This window comes from Puma concolor, chromosome C2, assembly GCF_028749965.1.
Source record: "Puma concolor isolate L17-30 chromosome C2, mPumCon1.1.hap2, whole genome shotgun sequence".
In the NCBI taxonomy this organism is placed as follows: Eukaryota; Metazoa; Chordata; class Mammalia; order Carnivora; family Felidae; genus Puma; species Puma concolor.
The window spans coordinates 37669472-37693567 of record NC_141675.1 but is presented as its reverse complement, the minus strand read 5'-3'; the positions used below and the strand labels follow the sequence as shown (position 1 = coordinate 37693567).

The 24096-nt window shown below is 38.4% G+C and overlaps 1 protein-coding gene across 5 annotated transcripts in view; it reads left to right on the top strand.

The window, feature by feature from the left end:
* GK5 (glycerol kinase 5) overlaps positions 1–24096 on the top strand; it is an 80345-nt gene that overhangs the window by 19766 nt on the left and 36483 nt on the right. For all 5 annotated transcript variants that reach the window (XM_086674434.1, XM_086674436.1, XM_086674433.1 and 2 more), the window contains 6 exons: positions 3915–4008; positions 10344–10475; positions 16992–17067; positions 18175–18236; positions 18319–18392; positions 18581–18641. In XM_086674434.1, coding sequence (XP_086530560.1) covers positions 3915–4008; positions 10344–10475; positions 16992–17067; positions 18175–18236; positions 18319–18392; positions 18581–18641 — 499 coding nt within the window. The remainder of the gene's footprint in view (positions 1–3914; positions 4009–10343; positions 10476–16991; positions 17068–18174; positions 18237–18318; positions 18393–18580; positions 18642–24096) is intronic.

The following is a 24096-nucleotide window of genomic DNA, read 5'->3' as shown; positions in this document are numbered from 1 at the left end:
TGACAACTAATTTTTCTTTAATTTTCTTAACTGTCGGAAGTCTCTGAAGTATAAAAATTGCCCCAAATTTAATCATAAATAATAAAAAATAAAGCCATGTTGAAATTATTTTGACATAATGTATAATTTGCATTTTAAAAATATGTCTATGGGGCACCTGGGTTAAGCCTCTGACTCCTTTTTTTTTAAGTTTATTTTTTATTTTTTAAAATTTACATCCAAATTAGTATATAGTGAAGCAATGATTTCAGTACATTCCTTAATGCCCCTTACCCATTTAGCCCATCCCCCCTCCCACAACCCCTCCAGCAACCCTCAGTTTGTTCTCCATATTTATGAGTCTTTTGTTTTGCCCCCCTCCCTGTTTTTATATTATTTTTGTTTCCCTTCCCTTATGTTCATCTGTTTTGTCTCTTAAAGTCCTCATATGAATGAAGTCATATGATTTTTGTCTTTCTCTGACTAATTTCACTTAGCATAATACCCTTCAGTTCCATCCACGTAGTTGTAAGTGGCAAGATTTCATTCTTTTTGATTGCCGAGTAATACTCCATTGTGTGTGTTTGTGTGTGTGTGTGTGTGTGTGTGTGTGTGTGTGTGTGTGTATACACACACACACACACACACACCACATTTTCTTTATCCATTCATCCACCGACAGACATTTGGGCTCTTTCCATACTTAGGCTATTGTTGATAGTGCTGCTGTAAACATGGGGGTGCATGTGTCCCTTCAAAACAGCACACCTGATCCCTTGGATAAATGCCTAATAGTGCAACTGCTGGGTCGTAGGGTAGTTCTCTTTTTAGTTTTTTGAGAAACCTCCATACTGTTTTCCAGAGTGGCTGCACCAGCTTGCATTCCCACCAACAATGCAAAAGAGATGCTCTTTCTCTGCATCCTCACCAACATCTGTTGTTGCCTGAGTTGTTAATGTTAGCCATTCTGACAGGTGTGAGGTGGTATCTCATTGTGGTTTTGATTTGTACTTCCCTGACGATGAGTGATGTTGAGCATTTTTTCATGTGTCAGTTGGCCATCTGGATGTTTTCTTTGGAGAAGTGTCTATTCATGTCTTTTGCCCCTTTCTTCACTGGATTATTTGTATTTTGGGTGTTGAGTTTGATAAGTTCTTTATAGATTTTGGATACTAACTCTTTATCTGACATGTCACTTGTAAATATCTTCTCCCATTCTGTCAGTTGCCTTTTAGTTTTGCTGATTGTTTCCTTTGCCGTGCAGAAGCTTTTTATTTTGATGAGGTCCCAGTAGTTCATTTTTGCTTTTGTTTCCCTTGCCTCTGGAGACGTGTTGAGTAAGAAGTTGCTGCAGCCAAGATCAAAGAGGTTTTTGCCTGCTTTCTCCTGGAGGATTTTGATGGCTTCCTGTCTTATATTGAGGTCTTTCATCCACTTTGAGTTTATTTTTGTGTATGGTGTAAGAAAGTGGTCCAGGTTCATTCTTCGGCATGTCACTGTCCAGTTTTCCCAGCACCACTTGCTGAAGAGACTGTCTTTATTCCATTGGATATTCTTTCCTGCTCTGTCAAAGATTAGTTGGCCATACATTTGTGGATCCATTTCTGGGTTCTCTATTCTATTCCATTGATCTGAGTGTCTGTTCTTCTGCCAGTACCATACTGTCTTGATGATTACAGCTTTGTAGTATAGCTTGAAGTCTGGGATTGTGAAGCATCTGACTCTTGATCTCAGCTCAGGTCTTGATCTCAGGGTTGCGAGTCTGAGATAAAAAAATACATACGTATGTCTAGGAAAATTTAGTCATTGATATCTTAAATGTGCAGTTACATTTCTGGAAACTGACTACAGCCTGTAATGTGGAAGGTGTGCGTCTTGGTGTGCATCTTGGTGTGTTTGCTTTGTAATTTCATCTAAGATAGAGGACTACAGTAGGAAAATCATGTCTCTGATTTGTGCTAATGATAATGGTGGCTGTTTGGATCACTGAAGGAAAAAGAAGTAATGTGTTCATGAATGTAGGTGAATGCTATGATTCTCATTAGTAGAAGTGAAAAATGAAAGGGGAGGACACTATTAAGAGAGTGGAAAGAAAACTCGCAAAATGGTAGAAAATATTTTTTTGCTAATCATGTATTTGATAAAGAATTAATATTTAGAATATATAAAGAACTATTACAACTCAACAACAACAAAAAACCCAAATAAAGCAATTAATAAATGGACAAAGGACTTGAATAATATACAGATAGTCAATAAGCACATGAAAAGATGTACAATATCATTAGTCCTTGGGGAAACACGTACCAACTACAATGAGATACCACTTCACACCCATCAGGATGGCTATAATTAAAAAAATGGAAAACAACAAGTGTTGGTGAGGGTGTGGAAAAACTGGAACTCTTGTATACTGGTGGCAGGGATGTAAATGGTGCGGCACTATGGGAAAAAGTTTGGCAGTTCTTCAAAAACTAGACTTACCAGATGACCCAGCAATTCTGTTCGTAGGTATATACCCAAAGGAATTGAAACAGGGACTCAAACAGGTACTTGCATAGCAGTGTTTTTTATAGCAGCATTATTCACAAAGGCAAGGGGGTAGAAACAACCCAAATGTTGGGAAATAATGGTGATGGTAATATATAACATTGTGAAATGTACTTAATGCCACTGAACCACACATTTAAACATGCTTAAAGTGGCAAATTTATGTTATTATATATCTTACCACAATTTTTAAAAAGAGAGAGAATCACGGGGTAGAGAGTATGCTAGATCATGGGATGCAGGAAAGGACGGAAGCCTGAGAGAGGTTGGTAGGAAGACAAGTGTTTGAGGGATTAATGGTTACAGTGAGTTTGAAGGGAAGGTATTTTTTTTCTTAAGTTTATTTATTTACTTTGAGAGAGACAGAAACAGTGGGAGTGGGGGAGGTAGAGAGAGAATCCCAAGCAGGCTCCGCACTGTCAGTGCAGAGCTGGGCGTGAACGCATGAAGCTATGAGATCATGACCTGAGCTGAAACCAAGAGTTGGACATTTAACTGACTGAGCTACCGGGTGCCCCTGAAGGGAAGGTATGTAGAGAGTAAGATTGAGAGAACTGAAATAATAGCAAGATGTGTTGACTAATATATTGGAATGTTAAAATTTCGGGTGTAGAATGTTTCCAGGTAATAAAGTTGAGGATGTGCCCATGGGTGTGGACTGCTTAAGAAGTGTGGGAAATGACAGTCTAGGGAATTGAATGTGGCCAAACTCACACAGAGGGGCACCTGGAATGGGGTAGACAGCAAGCCTGAGTTGTATGTCAGAGATTAGTAGATGTCAGTAGTTGAATTTGCAGGAGCCAAAAAGGAAAATGACTTATTTCTATGATATTTCTTAGTTCTGTACTTTTATTGTAGTGTTGACCCAGAGTTTGTTGAATTTCTTCTTATTGGACAAATTTTGATAAGCTTAGTAGGTTGCAGAGGATAAGCCAGTCCCAAAGGTGAGAGGTATAGAAATAGGGTGAGGCAATATTTCACCTCTTCTGTGTAGCTACAGATGTTTTTATCCGATTGTGTGTTTCAAGTAAAATGAAGGGAGGAAGCATTGGCTTCTTGCTTTTTAAAGTGTATAAGCAAGTCTTTAAAGGCCTTCTTATTAGATGTGTTTTGTTTTAGACATGTGCACGTTGTACTGCTTCAAAAAGAATATCTTTTTTGATAGAATTTGATCTAGAATTTCATTTTATTTATCACATTATAATTGTTACAAAATGTGTTCAGTTTATAAAATGAAAAAATCATTCGGCAAGCCCCATCTAATTAAATTATACTTTGATATTCCAGTGTTGCCTCTAATTTTGTTTTCTCTTGTGCCAGATCTTTTATTTACTATAGTCTCTGATTTATATTGAGTCTCAAAATACTGTTTTTATCGTTCTTAGGAAAACGGGAAATCATTTTCACAACTTCATTAGTTGGCAAGACCTAAGAGCTATTGAGCTGGTAAAATCTTGGAATAATTCATTCCTAATGAAGGTAATCTTTTTCTTATCTTCTGTGATTTAGATATTACTGTTTTCCCTGTAAATGTCCCTTACCTGTATAATCTCCTACCTGTGCTGTTTTAGAACGTTGAGAAGAGAATATACATATGCACACTCCACACATCAGGGAAACTTCATAATTGTCCCCCAAAAGCATATATGGTAGACTAAAGTACTTAACAACTACACTTCAGGAAGCCCTAAGAAGGTTTAGGATGGACCCCAGGGTCTCATGTGAGTGAGAATTCATGTTACCATTCTTGGAGAAGTGGACAAAATGCAGACCATGTCCAGAAAAAATAGAGAAATGTCCAAATTTCATAATCTTTTGTTAAAAGTGGAGAATGGATATCAAGACGCATAACTGGCTGACAGCCACAAGCTCTTCATCTGATGCCTACCACATCATGGTAGCAAATGACAATGGTTATGACTATGACAGTGACAGTAGTGGTGGTGGCAGCATAAGTGTGGGGTTACTGAGTCAGAGGGTAAGACAGTTTTCCAAATGTGGCCAGACCTGCAATATGTGATGTTATAATTAATATTACATGCTGCAATTTTACATATTCTAATGCCACACAGCTAAATGCCTTTTCAACTCAGGTGCCTCTACAGAATGGTGCTTCAGAGAGTATCTGGAGCATTGATTTGACTCAATAACTATTTGGAGACACTAATTTTATATGGAAACAAACATGAATATATTATAGAATATGACAGCAATGCATGAGTGAAAGAAACACTTTTGCCATAATGTCACCCACATTGGTTTTTCTTTTGTTAGTTTAATATATGAGGATGTACCTTGCTTTAATAACTTGTAAGGCTGAGTACTGAGAGATGCTGTGTACAGGAAAGAGTGATTAAGGAGTTGAAAATGATTATAAGAAAATGTCATGAACTTTGAATGGTATAATTTAAAATTATACAATTTATAGGGTTGCCTGGGTGGCTCAGTCAGTTAAGCGTCCGACTCTTGATTTCAGCTCAGGTCATGATCTCACAGTTTGTGAGTTCGAGCCCCACATGGGGCTCCATGCTGATAGTGCAGAGCCTGCTTGGGATTCTCTTTCTCCTTCTCTCTCTGCCCCTCCCTCACTCACTCTCTGTCTCTCTCAAAAATAAACAAACATTAAAAAATAATAATAAAAACAAAACTGACTTCATACACAAAACTCTGCATTTAAAGCACTTCATCTACTTGATATTGAACATGCACATGATGTAAGCTTGGTTTCTCTTAGGAAAAAATGTGCATGGATTCTTACAGTTTAGCACACATGATTCCAGGGCCTGTCCTGCCAGTGGAGGAACCCCACCCTGCACCCATCCTCTCCCAGATCCTTATGGTTTATTGATTGAGGCTCCTGGAAATGTTTAGGGTGTATGTGCCAGAAATGGCACCAAAGTTGTCAGTTTAGTCAGGGCTAGCTCTAAGCAACATGATGAAGTAATTAAAGTGTGTTGGCAATCTCCTGGCACCATTGTTTTCCTCCAGTCTTTCCAGCAGCCATGCTTCCTCTCACTGTTGTTCTGATTCTTGCTTAATGGTTGCTAAGGCTTCTCTTTGCTTTTAGCACTAAATCTTCACTCCCTACCATGGATCAGCTCTGTCTACGACTCTGACCATTTCCCAGACCCCTTCCTCCCTGAAGCTGCTAAGGATCTGGCTCCAGCTTTGCCAGCCTGCTTTTGTTCTTGTAGCACCCAAGCAGCCTCTCACCTTAAGACCTTCAGACCTGCAAGGGGCTCTCCTGCCATCATGACTGGATTCTTCTCATCCTTCCGGGCCCAGCTCACCTGCCACCTCCTCTGTGTGAGGCCTTTCCTGCCATCTTATTTATATAGAGTAGCATGACCCCCTTCCCCCAGTCCAGTCTGTATCAAACCGCCCTTTCTTTCTTTCACAGCACTTATCATATTTCACAGATTTTGAGATGTATAATTTTTTCAACTGAAATTTTAATTGAGATAATTATAGATTCACATGCAGTTGTAAAAAATAATACAGGGATCCCTTATAGGCTTTGCAGGTTCTCTCAATGGTAACAGTTTACAAAACTGGAGTATAGCATCACAACCAGGATACTGACATTGATACAATCTGTAGATCATATTCAGATTTCCCTATTTTACTTGTACTCTTTTCTGTTTGTATGTGGGCGTGTTCTGACTTCTGTACAGTTCTTTTATATGTTCGTATGACCACCACCACAGTTGGGACGCTGAACTGTAACATCATTACAAAGGTCCCTCATGTTGCTCTTTTATTATTTTTAAAAAATTTTTTATTTAAAAAAATTTTTTAATGTTTATTTTTTGAGAGAGCATGAGCATGAGCAGGGGAGGGGCAGAGAGAGAGGGAGTCACAGAATCTGAAGCAGGCTCCAGGCTCTGAGCTGTCAGCACAGAGCCAGACATGGGGCTTGAACTCACAGACCATGAGATCATGACCTGAGGTGAAGTCGGACGCTTAACCGACTGAGCCACCCAGGGGCCCCTTATGTTGCTCTTTTATAACCACAGCCATCTCTGTCCTGTGTACCTCTCCAGCCTCTTCCCATCCATCACTCCTCGCAACTAGTAATCTGTCCTCCATTAAAAATATTTTCTGACTTCAAAAATATTATATACCTAAAATGATGCAGTATAAAACCTTTGGGATTTGCTTTTTTCACTTAGTGTAATTCCCTGGAGAATCCAAGTTGTACCTGAATCAATAGGTTGTTTCTTTTTATTGCTGTGTTGTATTCAGGGGTACAGATGCACTACCTGTTTTTTAAGGACATCTGTGAAATCCCAGTTTTTGGCTATTACAAATAGGGCTGTTCTGAACATTTGTGTTTTTATTTTATTTTATTTTATTTTATTTTATTTTATTTATTTATTTATTTATTTATTTATTTATTTTAATGTTTATTTTTGAGACAGAGAGAGACAGAGCATGAATGAGGGAGGGTCAGAGAGAGAGGGAGATCCAGAATCCGAAGCAGGCTCCAGGCTCTGAGCTGTCAGCACAGAGCCGGACATGGGGCTCGAACCCACAAATCGTGAGATCATGACCTGAGCCGAAGTCGGACGCTTAACTGACTGAGCCACCCAGGCACCCCTGTTTTGAACATTTGTGTACAGACATTTATGTGAATGTAAGTGTTCATTTCTCTAGGATAATACCCCAAATGTACAATTAATTGCTAGGTCAAATGGTAATTGCATATTTTGTTTTATATGAAACTGTCAGAAAACTTTTTCCAGGGTGGCTGCATCATTTACCTTCCCCCCAGCAATGTGTGAATTATAAGACATACTTTTTTTTTCTAATTTAAAAGGGGTGATTTTAAGCAGGATATATTTTTGTAAGATTTTATTTTTAATTAATCTCCACACCCAACATGGGGCTTGAACTCACAACCCCTAGGCCAGGAGTCACACATTCCACCAACTGAGCCAGCCAGGCGCCCCAAGCAGGATGTATTCTTAACCATCAATTTTTAAAATCATTTTAACCATCAATTATATCTTAGCATTTCATTGTAATTTAACTAACAGGATTCTTTGTTGTTTTTTTGGTGGTACCTTCAATATTGGTTTATTTTACGGTGTCTTCTTAGATTATCTCATTTATTGAGTTGATTCCTTGTCTTTCTCTTCCCATTAGAATGTAAATTTCAAGAAGGCAGGGACTCTGCCTATATTGTTCACTCTAGTTTCTCAAGGACTAGCACAGTCCCTTGGTACATAGAAGGTACTCAATAAATATTTGTTAAATGTAAGAACAAAATGCTAATTGTTCGTATGTTATATAAAACTACAGGTGTTAGGGGTGCCTGGGTGACTCAGTTAAGTGTCTGGCTCTTGATTTCGGCTCACTTCATGATCTCACAGTTCATGGGGTTGAGCCCCACTTTGGGCTTTGTGCCCACAGCACGGAGCCTGCTTGGGATTGTCTCTCTCCCTCTCTCTCTACCCCTCCCCCACTTGCATGCGCTCTCTCTTTCTCAAAATAAATAAATAAACTTAAAAAAAAAAGTACAGGTGTTAGAACTCTTAATACTTTTTGTGTGCTCCCCCACCCCTAGTATCTGCATTTTAATAGAAGATACCTTTTAATAGAAGGATATGAAATCTAATTTTTTAAATAGAGGAAAGTATAGTGTTCTTAGGGAAGAAAAACCTCTTTCAGTTTGAGGCATTCGTTAACATATAACACATCAGAGGGAGGATTATGGGTCGTCCCTTTAAATACTTTAAGGACGTCTTGTCTTTTTTTAAATTAAAAAAAAAATTTTTTTTTAGTGTTTATTTATTTTTGAGAGAGAGAGAGACAGAGCATGAGTAGGGGAGGAGCAGAGAGAGAGAGGGAGACACAGAATCTGAAGCAGGCTCCAGGCTCCGAGCTGCCAGCACAGAGCCCGATGCTGGGCTTGAACTCACGAACCATGAGGTCATGACCTGAACCGAGGTCAGACACTCAACCCACTGAGCCACCCAGGCATCCCAAGGACATCTTATCTTTTTTTTTTTTAAACATTTATTTATTTTTGAGACAGAGCATGAACAGGGGAGGGTCAGAGAAAGAGGGAGACACAGAATCTGAAACAGGCTCCAGGCTTTGAGCTGTCAGCACAGAGCCTGACGTGGGGCTTGAACCCACGGACTGTGAGATCATGACCTGAGCCGAAGTCGGACGCTTAACCGACTGAGCCACCCAGGCGCCCCAAGGACATCTTATCTTTTAATAAACAGTGCAAAATATGTAGAAACACAGGAAGTTTGAGCACTGAATGAGATGAAAAGGAAGTTAAAAGGGCTATAACTTTCAGTTATAAGATGAGTAAGGTCTGAGAATCTAATGTATTACATGACTATAATTGATAACACTGTATTATATAATTAAAATTTGCTAAGAGTAGAACTTTTCACCAAAACGAAAAGGAAAAAAAAAAGGACAAGGGATGCCTGGATGGGTCAGTAGGTTGAATGCCGCCTGACTTTTGATTTTGGCTCAGGTCATGATCTCATGGGTTCATGAGTTTGAGCTCCACATTGGGCTCTGTGCTGACAGTGAGGAGCCTGCTTGGGATTCTCTCTCTCTCCCTCCCTCTCGCTCTCTCTGCCCCTCCCCCGCTCTCTCTTTCCTTCTCTTTCAAAATAAATAAAAAACAAAGGACAAAACTAAAATGTAGAGAGAATTGAGTCTATACATTTTCTTCATTGTTACATTTATTATTTTAGTAAATAAACCCAAACCTTTATATTTATTTTTTAGGGGAGGGGTGAGTAATAACAGAGGGAAAAATGCAAGAAGGCGGTAAATTCTCTATAAGTGAATATTCTTTAAAACATCAGTTTCAGAAGTTGAATTGTCCATCGGCATTCTTGTAGTAGGTGGCAGGATAGAGTTTTTGTTTTTGATTTTTTTTTTTTTTTACTATGTCTTACAAACCTTAAAACTCAAAGCAAGTTTTCTGTGAGAGGCTTTTTCTTTTTAACTAAAGATTTTGCTTACTAAGAAACAAATTTAAAACTATGTATATTTCATCTTTGATTTTGTTAAGTATAGGTAGTGTTCAGTGAAATCATATATCCCAATTTTAGGTACTTAGTGTGTAGGGAAATTTCTCTTATGGGTTAATAGTAACCTCATTCAAAATATATTTCATATAGGAATATAGCCTATCCCTTGACTCTCCCCCTTTTCTTTTCTTTTTCTTTTATATTTTTTAAGTTTTTTTTTTTTTTTGTAATCTTTGTACCCAGTGTGGGGCTCAAAGCCATGACCCGAGATCAAGAATCTCATGTTTTGCTCACTGAGCCAGCCAGGCGTCCCTTTCCCTTTTTTTTTTTTTTTTTTTAAAGACTTTATCTTGAGGGGTGCCTCAGGTCAGTTAAGCGTCCAACTTAGGCTCAGGTCATGATCTCACAGTTCGTGGATTCAAGCCCTGCGTCCAGCTCTGTGCTGACAGCTCGGAGCCTGTTTTAGATTCTGTGTCTCCCTCTTTCTCTGCCCCTCCCTGTTCACGCTCTGTCTCTGTCTCAAGAATAAATAAACATTAAAAAAAATAATAATAATAAAATAAAAGACTTTATCTTGAGCTTTTTGTGTTTATTAAAGAAGGACAGAGTAGATGTGTTATATCTCGTATGTTAGAATACAAATGTCCACTTGGGGTAACATTGCTTTACTTCATGTTCTTAGGTGCTGAGAACACTAGAAGTAGTTGAATGATTTGTTATGGGGTTTGTTTTCATATGTGTAGAATTAATATAGAAATATCAAACACCATTAAGTGCATTTTCCTAAAATATCTTTTTTCTTAACAGCTGATACAGAGCTCCTGCCGAGTGCTACACTTTTTCACTAGAAGTAAACGATTTTTTGCAGTCAGTATGTTCAGTTTTACAAACCAGCATGTTTCTTTGAGATTGGCCTGGATTTTACAGAACCTGGTTGAGGTAAGGAAAGATTGTGTGTGCCTGTGTATGTGTGTGTGTATGGACTACAGGAAAGACAAAATTAAAGGAGTAAAGATAATAATTTGATTATTTCAGGGAAAATTAGGCGTCCACTACGTATTGGGATAGAATACAAGGAATCTTTACTCGGTTTTTTTTAAACCTTTTTATTGTGAGTCATAACACATAATAGAAAACGGAACAAAACAAAACTATACCACCCAGTGATAACACTGTGAAGCAAACACCTGTGTAGCACTATTTAAATCAAGAAACAGAACATTATGAAACTGTGTATCAGATTTCCTTTCCACTTTTTTACTTATATGTTTCTTTCTTAACACTATCTTTTTGTTTTACCTGAATTTTTTTTGAATTTTGTATAAATGGAATCCGTGTTTATTTTTTTGTGTCTGACTCCTTTTGTTTAATATTATATTTATGAAATATACCCATATTGGGTATAAATTAATTTTCTTACATTTTCATTGCTATTTAGTGTTCAATATATGATTATATCTCTATCTGTTTATCCCTTCTGTTCATGTACATTTGAGTTATTTCTAGTTTGGGGCAATTATGACTAATATTGTCTTTGAAGTACATATAAATGCATTTCTGTTACATCTATACATGGGAACGGAATTTTTAGGGCATGGATGGATATGTGTATCTTCACCTTTAGTGGATAATGTCAAAAAGTTTCCCACAGTTTTTGACAATTCACATACCCACTATCAGTCAATGAGAGGACTTCTTATTTCATTTACCATCATAATTGATACTATCAGGTTGTTTTTTTTTTTTTATTTTAGCCATTTTGGTACTTAAATAGTGCTCTCTCATTGTGATTTTAGACTGATAAAAAAGAAGATCCAACTGCATGCTGTCTATAGGAGAAACACTTTAGATTCAAAAATACAAATCAGTAAAAAGTAAAAGGATGGAAAAGATCTCTCATGCAAACAGCATCCATAAACTAAGTGGGTATGCTAATATCCAGCAAAATAGACTTTAAAAAAAATTTTTTTTATTTTATTTCTTTATTTTTGAGAGGCAGAGAGAGACAGAGTGCAAGCAGGGGAAGGGCAGAGAGAGAGGTGGGACACAGAATCCAAAGCAGGCTCCAGGCTCTGAGCTGTCAGCAGAGAACCCGACGCGGGGCTCAAACTCACAAACCAGGAGATCATGACCTGAGCTGAAGTCAGATGCTCAACCAACTGAGCCACCCAGGCACCCCAAAATAGACTTTAAAACAAAAAATGTTATTAGAGATAAAGAAGGACATTTTGTAATGATAAGTCAATCCATCAGAAATATATAACAATTATAAACATATATGTATGTAGTAACAGTGCCTCAAACAAATGAAGCAAAAATTGACAGAATTGAAGGGGAAAATAGACAATTCAACAGTAATAGTTGGAGACTTCAACACTCCACTTTTAATAATGGATAAAACAGCTAGACGGAAGCTCAACAAAGAAATAGAAAACTTGGACAACAGTATAAGCTAACTAGACCTTTTATAGAGATCTCCAGTAACAACAGAATATACATTCTTAAGTGTACATGGAATGTTCTCCAGGATAGATCACATGCTACACCATAATACAAGCCTTAATAAATTTAAAAGGACTGAAATTATACAAAATATTTCTCTGATAATGAATGAAATTAAACATAACAGATATGGGGCTCCTGGCTAGCCTAGTAGGTAGAGCATGTGACTCTTGATCTCAAGGTTGTGCGTTAAAGCCCCACGTTGGGTGTAGATTACTTAAAAATAAAATCCTTATGGGGCGCCTGGGTGGCTCTGTTGGTTAAGTGTCTGACTCTTGGTTTTGGCTCAGGGCTTGATCTCACAGTTGGTGAGTTCAAGCCCCACATTGGGCTGTCCTCTGTCAGCGTGAAGCCTGCTTGGGAATCTCTGCCCCTCCCCTGCTCGTGCTTGCTCTCTTTCTCTCTTTCTCAAAATAAATAAATAAATGCTAAAATAAAATAAAATCCTTAAAAACATAATTAAACATAATTAGCAGAAAAATGTGGAGAGTTCAAAAATATATGAAAATCAAACAGTGTACTTTACACATATTTTAACTTTTTTTTTTTTTTTAATTTTTTGAGAGAGAGAGAGTGTGGGCAGAGGAGGGGCAGAGAGAGAGGGAGACGCAGAATCCAAAGCAGGCTCCAGGCTCTGAGCTGTCAGTCCAGAGTCCAATACAGGTCTCGAAACCATGAACGCATGATCATGACCTGAGCCGAAGTCAGACGCTCAACTGACTGAGCCACCCAGGTGCCCCCAAACAATGTACTTTTAAATAACCAGTAGGTAAAAGAAGAAATCCTAAGAGAAATTAGAAAATACGTTGAGATGAATGAAAATGAAAACATACCAAATTATGTGTTGCACCAAGATCAGTGTTTAAATAGAAAATAATAGCAAGACTATTATGTATAGGGACTATATATATTTTTTATTTTTTTGATTTTTTTTTTCAACGTTTATTTATTTTTGGGACAGAGAGAGACAGAGCATGAACGGGGGAGGGGCAGAGAGAGAGGGAGACACAGAATCGGAAACAGGCTCCAGGCTCCGAGCCATCAGCCCAGAGCCTGACGCGGGGCTTGAACTCCCGGACCGCGAGATCGTGACCTGGCTGAAGTCGGACGCTTAACCGCCTGTGCCACCCAGGCGCCCCTTATTTTTTTAATTTTTAAAGTTTATGTATTTATTTTGAGAGTGGCGGGGGGAGGGAGAGAGAGAGAATCTCAAGCAGGCTCCACACTGCCAGCACAGAGCCTAATGCAGGGCTCAGTCTCGGAAACTGTGAGATCATGACCTAAGCTGAAATCAAAAGTTGGACACTCAGCAGACTGAGCCACCCAGGTTCCCCATGTATAGAGACTATATTAACAAAGCATCTAACATTGTACCTTAAGACACTGGCAAAAGATGGCAAACTGAACCCACAGGAGCAGAAGGGAAGAAATATAAAGACAATGTTTTTTCCATGTCTTTTTGTGGCTTGATAGTGCATTTCTTTTTGTCACTGATTAGTATTTCATGGCCTAGATTGTTACAATTTGTTTATCCATTCACTTGTTGAATGACACTTCTGGTTCTAATTTTTGGCACTTGTGAATAAAGTTGCTATAAACATTTTTGTGCAGGTTTTGTATGAACATAAATTTCAACCTATTTGGGTAAATACCTAGGTGTGCAATTGCTGGATCCAATGGTAAGACTATGTTTAGCTTTGTAAGAAAATGCCAATCTGTGTTCCAAAGTGACTGTACTGTTTTACACCCCTACCAACAGTGAAAGAGAGCGCCACATCCTTGCAGACATTTGATTCCAGTTTTGGATTTTAGCCATTCTACTAGATGTGAAGTAGCGTCTCACTGGTTTCATTTGCAGTTCTTTAATGTAACAAGATGTTATAGAAATATGACTTTTCCTTTTAAACATTGACAAGGACTTCTAGGATATATTGACTAGGCAGGGCTCTAACTTATGAGCTGTGAGATCATGATCTAAGCTGAAGTTAGATGCTTAACCTACTGAGCCACCCAGGCCCCCCTTCTAAGACTATTATTAGTGGATGTTAAATTTATTAAATACATTTTCTGCACCTATTGTCTAAGAGTGGCAACCTACTTGAGGTTTATAGGGTGTCTTGAGTTTATTCCTTGGTATCTTCTGTTGCTTTTAAAAATTTCACAGCCATTATTTTCAAAAGGCATTTCTAGTCCATTCTCTTTATCTCCTTTCCTTCTAGAAAATTTGATTATATGCACGTTAGACCTTCTCATTAAATCCCGTTTGTCTCTCACTCTTTCATATTTTCCATTCTTTTGTCTCTTTGTACTTCATTCTGGATATTTTCTTCTAACCTCTCTCTCATATCTATTCTCTCTTACATTGCTTCTAATGTGCTGTTAAAACCCATCCATTAAGTTCTTAGTTTTTTAGTTCTAGAACTTTTTTCTTTACATAATTAGCATGGTATTTTAAAGTCCATGACTATTCTAGTATGTGTAGCCCCATGGACTCTGTCTTTCTCTCTCTTTTATTTTTATGTTCTGTTGTTTCCTCAGATGCCTGATTATTTCATTTCTTTTAAATTTAAAATACTTTATGGATGTATGATTAACATACAAAAAGCTGAACATATTTAATATATACAACTTGATGAGTTCGGTGAGCCTAGTTACTTATTTGTATGTATGTGTATGTATATCAGCTAGACATAGTATTTGGAAAATTGTGTATAGAAACTATGAGAACCTTAACATAGCATTTTCTTGCTCTGGATAAGATTTATGTGTCTTCCATTTTTCTAGACACCAGGATTACCTCAATCCAGTTTAGTGACTGAGATGATTTAAAACTGAGTTTCAGTTCCTGTGAAAACCTGTCTTTCTGGTTTACTCTTATTCATAGAGTAGAGGCATTTGGAGTCTTCTCCCAAAGCATGGAGAGTTGACCTTGATCCTCCTACCTTGGGAAGCCCTAATATCAACTCTGTCTTCATAGCCTTATATCGACCTACTACCTATCAGAGGACTGGGCTCTCAAACATTTTTTGAATGAACAGATGAATTTACTACTTGCCAGGCATTGTTGCTACTCACTGAAATACAGATTAACCTTTGTCTAATCTGGAACAAATTTTAGAATCACAATTTCTAAATTTAAAGAGAGTTTGAAATAAAGTAATATTACTTTAAGCACTCCATACTTAAGTTTTACAAAACTTGAATCTTCAAAATACTTGTTACAAACAATCTACAAGTGACTTCTTTTTTTGGAATTTATGTCATTTTCATTTTATTGATCCTTTCTACTCTTAACATATAATCCATCCTTAAGTGTATTCATTTGTCATTCTTTTTATCTCATTTATTCAGGATGCATTTTTTAAACATCTGTTATATGCCAGGAACCCTCCCAGGTGTTGCGCTTATAAATATCAATGCAATTTAGTTCCTGCTCTTAAGTAGCTTAGACTCTAGTAGGAAGTAATGACGTTGTGAGATAATGGCCACACAGAATATAGCCATTGGATGACAAGTTTGGCAAAGCCAGGAAATGCTAGTCTTGATGGACAAATAAGAGAGAGGTGGTAAAGTGTGATGTAGGGCACTGTTTCTACTATGTTAATAATATCTTGAAAAGAAATAATATCTTGGGGGCACCTGGCTGGCTCATTTGGAAGAGCATGAGATGCTTGATCTCAGGGTCGTGAGTTTAAGCCCCACGTTGGGCATAGAGCCTCTTTAAAAAATAGTAATAATGATATTCAATAAGCATTTCATTTTCTCTATTAGCTATTTATTTTAAAGAGCTTTTGATACTTTTGTTTCCTGTGGCATGCTTTACGCTAAGGGTTAGCAGATTTTTTCTGTAACATGCCAGTTAGTGATAATTTAAACTTTGAAGGCCATAAGGTTTCTGTCATAACTACTCTGCTATTGTAGTGTGAAAACAGCCATAGATGATACATAAACAGGTGAGCATGGCTGTGTTCCAGTAAAATTTTATCTGTGGACACTGAAATTTGAATGTCATGTACTTTCCATATGTCACAAAGTATTCTTTAAAAAAAAAACAATTATAATATTTAAAAACCATTCTTAACTTGCTGTACAGAGTTAGGCAATGAGTTGGATTTGAACTGTGGTCATAGTGTACCATCCCCTGTTTTAGACCTCTTATAGTTAAACATATTCTTATGTCTAAAAGAATGTGTGTGTGTATGTATATATATATATATATATATATATATATATATATATATATATATATATATACTTTTGTGATGAACAAAGTTTATTTGTTTATTCATCACAAAAATATATGCTTCATGTGAAATTAAAGCCTTTTATACCTTATAGTAATTGCTTAGAACTGTTTGGTGTATATTTTAAAAATAGTTTCTTTATGTATATATTCATTCCTTTTTTTAAAAAATTTTCTTTTTTTTTCTTTTTTTTCTTTTCTTTTTTTTTTTTTATAGAGAGAGCATGAGCAGGGGAGAGGGGCAGAGGGAGAGAGAGGGAGAATCCCAATGCAGGGCTTGATCTCACAAACCATGAGATCAGGATCTGAGCTGAAACCAAGAGTCACATGCTCAACTGACTGAGCCACCCAGGCACCCCTGTATATATTCATTCTTATAAAAAAAAAAGGGATTATATTGTATTTACTCTTTGGCCTTTAATTGTATACTTAATAATGTAACCTTTTTTTTTTTTTTAAATGTTTATTTATTTTTGGCAGAGAGAGAGAGACAGAGCATGAGCAGGGGAGGGGCAGAGAGAGAGGGAGACACAGAATCTGAAACAGGCTTCAGGCTCTGAGCTGTCAGCACAGAGCCCGTCGTGGGGCTCGAACTCACGGACAGCGAGATCATGACCTGAGCCGAAGTCGGACGCTTAACTGACTGAGCCACCCAGGCGCCCCAATAATTTAACTGTTTTGAGTCAGTTTTGTGCCATTGTGTTTTCAAGGTGCAAAAGGCAGTTGAAGAAGATAATTGCTGCTTTGGGACTATTGATACCTGGTTGTTACACAAGCTCACAAAAGGTAAAGATGATCTGATAGATCTGTCTCAAGTGACTGAAATTTTTTTTTACTTATTTACTTTTTTTAAATAATTTATTGCCAAGTTAGCTAACATACAGTGTATACAGTGCAGTTTTGGCTTCGAGAGTAGATTCCCATGATTTGAAATTTTTTTAATGTTTGTTTATTGTGGGTGAGCAAGCGGGGGAGGGGCAGAGAGAGAGAAGGAGAGAGAGAATCCCAAGCAAACTCCGAACTGTCATTGCAGAGCCTGATGTGAGGCTCAAACTCAGAAACCGTGAGATCATGACCTGAGCTGAAATCAAGAGTCAGATGCTTTACCAACTGAGCCACCCAAGGATTCCACTCCTCCCCCACAATAAGTAACTGAAATTTGACTGCTAGAAATGACAGAAATCATTCACCTAAAAAAAATAGAGGTTACTTTTTTTCCTTCCTGTATCCCAAATACATTGCTTTTTGGTACCCCAGTAACTTCATGCAATAGTAAAGTTACCTTAATTTTGAATTTGTAAGAGGATGATTTTTATTTTTTATTTTTTTAATGTTTTATTTATTCTTGAGAGAGAGAGAGAGCACAAGCAGGGGAGATGCAGAGAGAGAGGGGGACAGAGGATCAGAAGCAGGTTCCGTGCTGACAGCAGCCAGCCTGATGTGGGGCTCAAACTGATAAACCACAAGATCATGACCTGAGCCAAAGTCGGATGCTCAAATGAGTGAGCCACCCGGGCACCCCAAGGAGGGTGATATTTAAATTGTGATGAACCCTCAAATAGAAGGTGGAGGAACAGTCTTAATTTCAAAAGTGGTAAGATGAGCTCAATACCAGATGTGCCACTTTGCAGCTGGGTCACTCTAGGCAATCACGTTGCATCTTTGAACCCCTTTCCTCATCCTGAAGCTGGGGATCATGATGTGACAATGTATTTGAAAGTACTTTTGTAAACTCTAAAAGTTCAAAAAGATTAAGTGGGAAATTCCTTTGGACACCTTGTACTGGAAATAGACATTTTGGAATGATTTTGAGGCCAAAGGTCTAATTTATAAACCAGGGATAGCTGTTGATTGACACCATCAGATAATATATTATTTTCAATGTAAATTTAGGTGCTGAATTTGCCACGGATTTTTCAAATGCCAGTGCAACTGGGCTATTTGACCCTTTTAAGGTAAGGGTTTTTTCCCTTCCTTTTCAGTCACTAATTGTTGTATCATTTAGCTTGGGATCTGATGATATATTTTTATGCTCAGATGTGTTGGAGTGGGCTCCTGACCTCCCTGCTTTCAATACCACTGTCTCTCCTGCCTCCTGTGAGGGATACGAGGTACTAATGGACATCGGATACAGAAACCAGCAAAATTTTACTTTAGTAGGGAAAGCATTTTATTATTTGTTTGAGATGCTTGTGTGTCCATTATATAATTTTTTGGCCTATGTGAAAATCAATTTGCCAAATTTTAGAATTAATATTTTTAGAGCTATAACTGACTTTTTAATTAATTTTATTTGAAGCCACCATTTCGGATCAGTCGATGAAGAGATATTTGGTGTGCCTATACCAGTAGTGGCCTTGGTAAGTAGAAAACTTGGGGGTTTCTCCATGTAGAGTATAAACTAATATATATGAATAGTTGGGATTAGATTTAAGAGATATAGAAGGTCCTTGCAGAATAAAATTAAAGTGTTTTTTTTTTTCTTTTTAAGTTAAAGTGCCCTGGATATAATCAGAAGTATTTTTTTGTATTCTGGAAAGGGGATCACTGGGCCTTATGTGAAAGCACTTTATAATCTTTCCTTACTTCTATATGTATTGCTTTTTATAAAACTGTTAATTTTTTTTTAAATGTTGTATTCTGAGTAACGTGTGGTTTATATTGGATACTCTGAGACAAAAAACAGGGATAGGGCCAATGCTTAGTTGTATTTGATACAGTGTAACCAAACAGTGACAAGACAATTTAAAGAAGAATGTTGTATTTAGGTTGTATGAAACCCTTAGCCAGCGTGTACCAGTAAAGAAACTGTGGGAGAGAGAAAAATTAGCTGTTTCAGGTTTTTGAGGATTTTCTTGATTGTACTCGTTCTGTCTGGATGAAAGAGCTAGAACTTAGAGAATCTCAAGGATTCACCAGCTGGTTTGGGGGGGGGGGTGTTGAAACTCTGACCTTGACTTTGATTTCCTATAATAGCTTAAGTAGGAAGTACAGACCATCTTTCCCTAGATGTATGGTTGCTACAGTAGATGGAGGAATCAGGTAAGGGAAGGGGAATTTAATTCCTAAGTTACAAATTCCTGGTCACTTAGAGAGGATTAGACTTATTCAACCTAATGGTAGACACAGGTTCAGATTAAGGTATGGCTGGAAGAATTGAAGGTTAGTGACAAAGTATTCTTCAGATGGAGTTTTAGTCCTTATAATATTGCTGTATGTTGTTAAAAAGATGGGTGCCTGACTGGCTTAGTGAGTGGAGCATGAGATTCTGGATCTCTGGGCTGGAAGTTTGAGCCCCACATTGGGTGTAGAGATTCCTTAAAAATAAAATCTTAGGGCACCTAAGTGGCTCAGTTGGTTAAGCCAACTGATCATGACCTGAGGGTCATGATCTCCTGGTCCTGAGATAAAGCCCCACATCAGGCTCTGCCTGGGCCTATATCCTGCTTTAAATTCTCTCTCTCCCTCCCTGACTCTCTCTCTCTCTCTCTCTCTCTCTAAGTAAGTAAGTAAATAAGTAAATAAATAAATAAATAAATAAATAAATAAATAAATAAAATTAAAGTAAAATCTTTAAAAAAAAAAAAAAGAAAGATGGGGCGCCTGGGTGGCTCAGTTGGTTAAGCATCCGACTTCGGCTTAGGTCATGATCTCACAGTTTGTGAGTTTGAGCCCCATGTCGGGCTCTGTGCTCACAGCTCAGAGCCTGGAACCTGCTTCCAATTCTGTGTCTCCCTCTTTTTCTCTACCCCATCCCCACTCATGCTCTGTCTCTCTCTGCCTTAAAAATAAATAAAATTAAAAAAAAAATAAAGAAAAAAAGAAAGAAAGGAAAGAAAACCAAAGGCCCCAAATGATGGCCCAATTAGTAAACCAAGACTTAATAATACATGGCCTAATAGTTTTAAACCCCAGAAATGTAACCCTTAGCCAGTCAACATGGGAATTTTCCATCAGCACTAGGAAATTTACTGATAGGCAAATTTCCCATAGTATGGCAATTTTGCCTAAAACAATGGATTTTTTTTTTTTTTTTTTTTTGCTAATAATTTCCTTTTTTACACTCCCTCTCTACCTTTAAAAATCTTCCTTTTTCTGGGGCACCTGGGTGGCTCAGTTGGCTAAGTGTCCAACTATAGCTCAGGTCATGATCTCGTGGTTTTTTTGTTTGAGCCCCGCGTTGGGCTCTGTGCTGACAGCTTGGAGCCTGGAACCTGCTTCAGATTCTGTCTCCATCTTTCTCTACCCCTCCCCTGCTCACGTTCTGTCTCTCTCTTTCTCAGAAGTAAATAAACACTAAAAAAAAAAAATCTTTCTTTTGCTGTAGCTTTTTGGAGCCCCACCCCCACCCCCACCCCACCCCCTGCTTGCTAGATGGGATGCTGCCTGATTCATGAATTGACTAATAAAGCCAATTAGAACTTAAAATTTACTCGGTTAAAGTTTTTGTTATTAAACAGATTGGGTGGCAGGCAGCAACAAGATCCAAAGTGAATTTCCAGCAGCATTCAGGGACAAAGAGAAGCAGGCATGGTATCCCGCATACTCTTTGAATTCAGTGTCTTTCTCGCTATTTCTGAGGGCTGTGGGTAAGTTCCCTCTTGGTTCTGAGCTCTGCTCTTTGTGCATTCAAGCTCCCTCAGTCTAATTGGCTTTCCTTTACAGGGTGGGTTAGCTTGAACTGCCAGAAAGTTATGCCCAGGGCTGGCAGTTTTGCCTGGAGCCCAACTGAGCTGACAAAAGGGTCTGCCCAGAGCCAAATCCCTAGCCTTTCAGACCACAGTTTCCCTGGAATTGCTGGAAAACCCCAGCAAGGTTCCCACCCAGCAAGAATTGGTGGTGGTGAGCACAGGGCCTTCTTTTGGCCAGGACACAGTAACATCTTTTGGTTGTTGCTGATACATTAAGGTGCGCATGTTTGTCTTGTTTTGTGTAGATAAAAGCTATTGCTGTCAGAGATCTCAAGATGCCAAAAAACTGCAAAAACTGGTCGGTGCAGGTTGAGCATTTAAAGGGTGTTAGAGTGCTCACCAGCTCAAGAAAATAGAAGAAGTTGATCACAGAGTAGGTTAGATTGACACAAGTTCACCCACCAACCTCAAGAAAACTTCTATACAGTAAGGTACACTGTAAAATATGCATGATCCCCAACCCAACAGCCCCAACCTGAAGTCCCTTTTAAGGATTAGTTCAGCTCCGGAAACCCAAAGGCTTGCTAATGGGATCTTTAAATTCTAAATAGTCAAGCATGCCACCTTCTGGCACACCCGGCTTACTTTATGTCTAAGAACTATAGTCCTGGCAGTTGCAGGTGTCTTGCAAAAATGGCACAATCTTCCTAAGCTTGTTTTGTGTCCTGAGGAACTTGGCTGGGTAACCATCAGGTTGGGGTTTCCAAAATAAGGCCAGACGGAAATATGAGTTACACCCCATTTGCAGCTACATATGGCTGGACAGAAATATGGGCTAACTCCATTTGCACCTAGAATCCTACCAAACTGCTGCCAGCCTTCGAGGGAATTACAACCTAGAAATACAATGGCTGTTATGGGAACATTCCAATTAGATAATATCATTTAAGAAATGCACTTGGCGTGCTCCTGGGTGGCTTAGTCGATTAAGTGTCCAGCTTCAGCTCAGGTCATGATCTCACAGTCCCTGAGTTCAAGCCCTGCGTCGGGCTCTGTGCTGATAGCTCAGAGCCTGGAGCCTGCTTTGGATTCTGTGTCTCCCTCTCTCTCTGCCCCTCCCCTACTCATGCTCTCTCTCTCTCTCTCTCTCTCTCTCTCTTTCTCAAAAATAAATAAACATTGAAAAGAAAAAAAAAAAAAGAAATGCACAGTGAAGCAAGGATTCCCAAATTAAACAGAATGAGATACCTGTTTTAATTGGCAAGCAGAAGCCTCCAAAAGGTTTCAAAATTCCCAAGTTGTTTCGTTAAAAGATTCATTGCAAAAGGCTAATGAAAAATTAAAGATAGAAGAAGTACCCCAAACAGAAGACTGACGTAACTCCTACTGCTCCGCTCTTTTTCCACCTTGGAATACTCATTCCACTCATCCTCAGTCTGAATTGGTTTTCCACTCTGAAAAGACTGCACAATGATAAACAAAACTCTACCACATTAATGGCCTTATAGACACCCCTGTATTTACCTTCAAAGGAGGAAACCCAAATAGGCCTCTCTTAGAGTTGTTGAAACTGAGGGATTTTCTGATAACACTGCTACATTACTCCATGAAACAGTCAAGAGGAAACTCTGGTAGATATCAGAGCCTGCAGAGGGGTTCCTGGAAAAACTGGCAGGAGCCAGCGAAGGGTGAAAGTTCATTTTTAATTTTTTTTAAATGTTTTTATTTATTTTTGAGACAGAGAGAGACAGAGCATGAGCAGGGGAGGGGCAGAGAGAGAGGGAGACACAGAATCCAAAGCAGGCTCCAGGCTCTGAGCTGTGAGCACAGAGCCCGACGCGGGGCTCGAACTCAGGGACTGTGAGATCATGACCTGAGCTGAAGTCTGACACTTAACCAACTGAGCCACCCAGGCACCCCTATGAAAGTTCTTTTTTAAAGTGTATTTATTTATTTTGTGAGAGAGAATGTACAAGCGTGAGCATAGCACATGGGGAGGGGCAGAGAGAGAGGGAAGGAGAGTCCCAAGCAGGTTCTACACTGTCAGCACTGTTCTTTATTTTGACTGTCATTGAGAGTGACTTTAGATCTAGGGAAGGTAGTATCCTTTGCACCTCTTTGGGGACCCTTTTTACACCCATGGGGGTTTATTCAATACCACCAGAAATGTTGAAAATTCAAAGTATGTCCCTAGAAGAAAATGAAGCAAACCAAGAATAATATAGTTGGATAGGTGGATCAACCTATGTCATTTAAGTTACAACCCAATTTTTAGAGGAATTGAAAGCAACTGTCCTTATCTTACAATCTTTACAAAACTAAAAATGTAGCTCTAGAGGCAATCCAAAGTTTACCTATTTCTTCACCAGTCCCAAAATTGCCCCAATTTTAAAAAATGTTTTATTTTTATTTTTGAGAGAGAGAGAGAGAGAGTGCACGCATGCACGCGCACAAGTGGGGAAGGGGGGGAGAGAGAGGGAGACACTGACTCCGAAGCCAGCTCCAGGCCCTGAGCTGTCAGCACAGAGCCCAACGTGGGGCTTAAACTCACAAACTGTGAGATCATGACCTAAGCTGAAGTCAGACACTCAACCGACTTAACCACCCAGGTGCCCCAAAAATTTAGGTAAACTTTTAAATAGTTTCCTAAATCTTTTTGGTAACCCAACATCTTAAGGTTTTGCTGAGTTACGTTAAGTAATGAGTTAAGTTAAATTCATTAAATATCTAGATGATTCGTAAATAACATGAAATACTAAAACATTAATTATTGAACATAGATTTATCTACTTGTGGCTTCTTATTACAGAAAAACTAAAATATAATTGGATGTTTTAATGATGTGGAAATGCTGGGGTTCAAAGCCAAGTCCAAGAAAGAATTCTTGAGATGTCTTCAGTGCAAAAAGGTGGTTTTATTAAAGCATGGGGACAGGACCTATAGGAAAGAGCTGTACTAGTGTAGTGACGGGTGACTGATTATATACATTCTTGGGAGGGGTTTAGGGATAGCATGAGTCTCTAAGGAACTTTGGAAACAAGGTTTCCAGGACCTTTAAGGGCTAGCTGTTGTTAGGAAAAGGTCATTTAAAAGTACTGTCTAGTAAAACCTTAGTCATGAGACCCTTTAGATGTGTATCAGTGAGCCATATGCTTGGAGGATGATTGCTAACCTATATCCTGGG